A 6221-nucleotide genomic window follows, 5' to 3' on the forward strand; every position below is an offset into this window, starting at 1 on the left:
TCAATCCGTTTATAACAATTAAGAATTAATTTCAATCGGGACCTTTAAATCATTTAAATTTTGACCAATTAAGCATTTAGGGTGTGTTTGATCAAACTAAATGACTTAGCGTTTAACGGTTCATAATTTGAATAATCCAAAGAATTTGAATGACGTTGTTATGAATGTCAATAACATACATGATAATTATTTTGAATGAACAATGTGAATGATTTAAATTTAATTCGTTAACTTTTTACATAAACAAAAAAAAAATATTATAGTTGTTTTTAAGTGTTCTTGAGATAATTAAAGATTATCACATAAAATTTTTATTTTTAATGATTAAGAAAGTATTTCAGCTCTTAATTGTCCAACATTAACTGTTAATCATTAAGTATCATATGTCAGCAACAAACAGAATGTTGAATGGTAAAAAAAATCATTGCCTTAACGCACCTTACGTGTTGAATCTTTCTGATCCCGGAATCTAAATAAAATAGTAACAGTTTATAGTCCGAAATATCAATTGGGCTTTTAAGGTAGGCCCAAGATGAAACGCAAACATGCAAAAAAAATACATGGAGATGCGGGGTATCGATCCCCGTACCTCTTGCATGCTAAGCGAGCGCTCTACCATCTAAGCTACATCCCCAAACTTGGGTATTATTTTTCAAGGAAACGTTGCATTCACCAAATCATCACCAAGTATCTTATTTTGACTGCATTGTCAACGGAAGTATCATTGTAAACTATTATATTACGATGATTGTCTATATGTAGAAATCATCAGATGTCGAAAACCTTTGATTTAAATATTCATTTATGGTGTGCCTTTTCAAAAGAATGCAATGTTTACAAAACGTATCATATAGAGGTCAAATACCTCGCAATGAAATCGATGAATGACGTGTTCGTCCATATGTATTTGGAGCGATCGTCACAGTTCTGAATGAGGTTGTTATGAATGACAATAACATACATGATAATTATTTTGAATGAACAATGTGAATATGTAAATTTACCTCGTTAACTTTTTACATAAACAAAAAATGTATATTTTAGTTGTTTTTAAGTGTTCTTGAGAAAATTAAAGATGATATCATATAAAATTTTGGTGTTTAATGGTTAAGAAAGTATTTCAGCTCTTAATCGTTCAACACTGAGTGTTAACCATTAAGTATCATATGTCAGCAACAAACGGAATGTTGAATGGTAAAATAAAATCCATTCAAAATGACTATCAATCCGTTTATAACAATTAAGAATTAATTTCAATCGGGACCTTTAAATCATTTAAATTTTGACCAATTAAGCATTTAGGGTGTGTTTGATCAAACTAAATGACATAGCGTTTAACGGTTCATAATTTGAATAATCCAAAGAATTTGAATGAAGTTGTTATGAATGTCAATAACATACATGATAATTATTTTGAATGACCAATGTGAATGATTTAAATTTAATTCGTTAACTTTTTACATAAACAAAAAAAAAATATTATAGTTGTTTTTAAGTGTTCTTGAGATAATTAAAGATTATCACATAAAATTTTTATTTTTAATGATTAAGAAAGTATTTCAGCTCTTAATTGTCCAACATTAACTGTTAATCATTAAGTATCATATGTCAGCAACAAACAGAATGTTGAATGGTAAAAAAAAATCATTGCCTTAACGCACCTTACGTGTTGAATCATTCTGATCCCGGAATCTAAATAAAATAGTAACAGTTTATAGTCCGAAATATCAATTGGGCTTTTAAGGTAGGCCCAAGATGAAACGCAAACATGCAAAAAAATACATGGAGATGCGGGGTATCGATCCCCGTACCTCTTGCATGCTAAGCGAGCGCTCTACCATCTAAACTACATCCCCAAACTGGGTATTATTTTTCTCATTAACAATAAATATAAGTTGATACTCTTAATACGTTGATAAGAACTTTACAATTTTTTTTTTTCTTTTCTTTTTTGGTAAAGACTTTTAAGTAAACAATAAAGATATTTAAGTACAACTATTAAAGGTATTTCCATTTCTTTTACGTGATATTGTTGGTTGTGTTGTGTTATACTATTAAGACATCAAGATTCAAAAAGTATATGGTTTTATTATATATTGTTTCATATATATAATTTTTTTCTTTTCATATTGTTTCATATATCATATTGTATTGTGCAGTAATGTTATATTGTTTGTATGTTAAATAAAGATAAAAAAAAATCACTGTGTAAACATTATATACTAGTAGATGCAGAGTCTTTGATCACCCCTTCATTTCCTCTGGTTATATCTCGTTTCAATGAATTCTTTGGGAGTCTAATGTCCAATAGTGTGTCGTTATTCACATACGCTTCAATTTTCTTCCAGTCCGTGTTTTCGGGTAATTCTAGCCTTCGAACAAAACCATGTTCCCACCATTTGCCAGTTCTCCAGTCTGTCGTAGTTCGTGCTTCTTGTTTGTGCTTCCATAGTCCACTGATCTCTATAACGTTCCCGTTCTCAACAGAAACATGAATGTTGCTGTTTCCAAGTTCTGTTGCAATCAAACAAGCTAATCAAGGGACACTGTTCAAGTGTTATCAGTCCCAAAAAGAATATTAATATCATGTTCTCAGATTAAAGGTGGCAAAATAGGCAGATTGGGTAACTAGTCAAAACATGCTCAAATCAAAGCTTTTTGGGTTGGGTTGGGTTGAGTTGGGTTAGGCAGACACGCCAACACTTATAAATGCAATCACAATACTATGGCCAGTGGCGATTCCAGGATCGAAAATCAATGGGGTCCTGATTTTTTTTCATGTACTAACTATATTTGAATGGTATATTAATGGTTGTTTACCTTCTAAAAAAGCTACTAATTCGAAATATATATGGGGTCCGACTAGTTAAATTTAGTAGTATCCTATATAGTTTAAATGAAGAACTATAAATTTGAAAAATATATGGTATCCTGTAGTTAAATTGTTAAATTTAATGGTGTCCTATACAATTTAAAAGGTATTTTCTACACAAAATTTTCAAACTATTGGTGTAACGTGACCTCACAGTCAAATAGTAGACTAGCCATTGACTATGGCACAATAACACCTTAACAGAAAGAAGAAAAAAAATTATTAGTACATTAATAATTTAAACTTAGAGGATTGTATAATCTTAAAGGCTGGTTTGATTAAACGGTACGATTTATTGCTAAAGTATCGAACACCTGATTTAATAAAATGATCCAATGACTCTGAACGAACGCTTGATATATTTCTTGGATCACTGGAGACATTTTGAATGACAAAAAACATACCGTTTTAACCGTCTTACGATTTAGTCTTGATGAAATACAACTCGTTGTTTGATGAGTGTTCTGAATTAAATATCTAAACGAAAAATGTTAAGAAGGAACAGAGTATTAAAGATTAAATAAACAAAAGACTTACCTGGTAGTTCGGATTTTAGGATATAACATGCATCTGTTTGAAACCAATCGACGCACGGGTTCTGTAGATCAGACAACAACACACCTGGTTCAAATTCCCAAAGTGGAAAGGCGTCCGATGGATCAAAGAACTTTTTAAACAATAATGGTCCAAACAATGATTTATCACCAAAAACCTTATGCACAATTGGACCTCCTTTAGCCATAAATGCAGCAAAAACGTCTTCTTTCAAAGGCACGCGCCATTTATGTGAAGAATGTTCTTCTGATAGAACCTCAAGTTGTACACTAGTCATTATTCTACACTCAAGCAATGTTAAGTTAGATGTTTATGACTTATTATAGTTTAAAAGTTACACGGAAGGCAAAAGAATATATCCGATTGGAATATATGGAAGAGTGTAAAGATGTAGGAATATTTAGTTTTCAGATATTTTATGGAAAAATTTCGGCACCATAATCGGTGATTATAGCTATTGGACTATTAGGAGATATGTCTTGATTCATAGATTATATCCTTTAAATCACACATTTCGATTCGTTTTTGGTTATTATTCGATGAGCTTCTTATGGTTAGAAATTCAAAAGGACGTCTTTATCTTTATTATTGATAAAAAAAATAAAAAAAATGTGAGGCATAAAGAATCTTGAGCGCTGTGTCATTTTGCATTATAGAAGTGGCCTTCTTTTTAACTCTAGGGACAAAGAAGTCTTGACTAAGGCATAAGTGGAGTATTTTTATATTTTGAACTTTTTTTATTCACCAAATGCATATATCGAATCATCAGGTATTATGGGAAGGCATTGTGATGTACTCATGTTTAGATCTTCTTAGGTAAACATGTGATCAGGTCATCAGGAAAGCTACACATGAGAGAGGTTCAATATTGAACCTACCGAACCATCTAATGTGTGTTGAGGTGTGGAGACATTTAAACAAGTAGAAAACTGGTTCTGGTGATCGATGCGGCGCATCCTATGATGGATGCGGCGCATCCTTGCAACGTTTTATGCCGAAGGTTTTGGATGCGGGGTTTCAAAAGGGATATGGCGCATTTCTGGCAAGTGATGCGGCGCATCACTTGGAGATGCGGCGCATCTGGTACCTGGAAGTGAGCTGTCAGCATGTTGATCAACTTTTGCACATGGGATCCGTATTTGACTGTCCAAGTTGTCACTTTAGGTACATGTGGGCTACTTTACACCTTGTTTTAGAGCTGTGATCATGCATATGCAAGGGTGTAAAGAGGATCAAGATGGCTAGTTGATGATTACTTGAAACATGCTTATGTTTTCATAAGTGTTCTTGGTTTTCTATAAATAATCCTCATTGTAACTCATTGTAAACTCACCACCACGAAATTAATCAATATAGAACACTTTTTGGTTGGCTGTGGACTAAAGCAATCATAAACGATTGCATATAACCACGTTAAATTCCCGTGTTTTTATCATTCTTGCTAGCTTTATAATCTTTTCACTATATTTTCGTTTATTGGAAGTGGGTTGATAACTTGGGGCTATCTAGCCTTGTTTGGGCTCACCTAGTCGGGTTTCCTAACAAGTGGTATCAAGAGTTCTCGGGTTTACGAGTTTTCGGGAACAATGGCGGAAAAGAGTGATGTGAAGATCGATCAGTTTGATGAAACCGACTTTAGTTTTTGGAAGATGCAAATGGAAGATATGCTCTATCAAAAGAAGCTTTACCGACCCTTGAAGGGTGTTAAGCCGGAGGGAATGGATCAAGGCGAGTGGGATTTATTGGATAGGCAAGCCCTAGGAGTTGTTCGGCTTTCTTTGGAAAAGAACGTCGCTTACAACATTGTGGGTGAAACCACAACTGCGGGATTGATTGCGGCTTTATCTAACATGTATGAAAATTCATCCGCTTTGAACAAGGTTTTCCTAGTTAGGCAATTGGTAAACGCTAGGATGATGGAGGGGTCCTCGGCGGCGGATCATTTGAACGAATTTAATTTGATTTTAACCCGGTTGAAATCAGTTGATATTAAATTTGATGATGAGCTAGAGGCATTGTTTTTACTATCTTCATTGCCCGATAGTTGGTCCGGTATAGTGACAGCGGTTAGTGGTTCATCCGGAACTACTAAACTCACTTTTGAAGGAATCCATGATTTGATTCTTAGCGAAGATATTCGTAGGAAAGATTCGAATAGGAGTTCGGGTTCGGTTCTAAGTGTTGGTCGGGGAAGAGATAAGTCGCGAAGTCCGTCAAAGAGCAAGAGTGTGGTGTGTTGAAATTGTCAACAAGTCGGTCACTATAAGTCTAAGTGCCCGAGTTTAATGTCGGGTGGGAGTTCAACTAATATGGTGATTGAAGATGCGTTGTTGGCCAAAAAGATGTTCTAGACGAATCTTGGGTTTTAGATTCGCGTGCCTCGTGTCATGCTACCCCATACATGAACGAGATGGTGAATTTCAAGTCGTATTCCGGTAAGGTTCGAGTCGCGAATGGGAGTACACTTGATGTTGCAGGTATTGGTGATCTTGTGATTAAACACACTTGGATCTTGAGGAACGTGAGGTTCATTCCAAAGTTCAAGAGTAGGTTAATCTCGGTTGGGCAATTGGATGATGATAAGTGTCATGTTCTATTTGGAGATCAAAGGTGGAAGGTGTTTAAGGAAGGTCATGTGGTTGCTCGCGGGTACAAGAGGGGAACCAAGTATATGGTTGAAGAATGGCTAGGTGATTTCGTGGGTATTAGAAATCCTAGCATGCTAATGCTTTCCGAGTTTGTTGAGGGATCTTGTTTGAGTGGGAGCTCAAGGGAAGTCGAAGCTAGTGAAGAT

At 34.7% G+C, this 6221-nt stretch overlaps 1 protein-coding gene across 2 annotated transcripts; it reads right to left on the bottom strand.

The window, feature by feature from the left end:
- Window positions 1–2030: 2030 nt before the first annotated feature.
- On the bottom strand, window positions 2031–3857 carry LOC139885989 (21.7 kDa class VI heat shock protein). Of its 2 annotated transcripts, XM_071869737.1 has the most exons (3): window positions 3585–3857; window positions 3410–3470; window positions 2031–2514 (listed from the first exon to the last, which is right to left on the bottom strand). In XM_071869737.1, exons 1-3 carry the CDS (start codon window positions 3702–3704, stop codon window positions 2216–2218), a joined length of 480 nt encoding a protein of 159 aa, XP_071725838.1. In that variant the 5' UTR covers window positions 3705–3857; the 3' UTR covers window positions 2031–2215. The 2 variants fall into 2 exon arrangements, with proteins under 2 accessions (XP_071725838.1, XP_071725837.1); XM_071869736.1 differs by having other exon boundaries at window positions 2037–2514; window positions 3410–3851.
- Window positions 3858–6221: the final 2364 nt, after the last annotated feature.

Source organism: Rutidosis leptorrhynchoides, chromosome 1 (genome assembly GCF_046630445.1).
Source record: "Rutidosis leptorrhynchoides isolate AG116_Rl617_1_P2 chromosome 1, CSIRO_AGI_Rlap_v1, whole genome shotgun sequence".
Taxonomy (NCBI): Eukaryota; Viridiplantae; Streptophyta; class Magnoliopsida; order Asterales; family Asteraceae; genus Rutidosis; species Rutidosis leptorrhynchoides.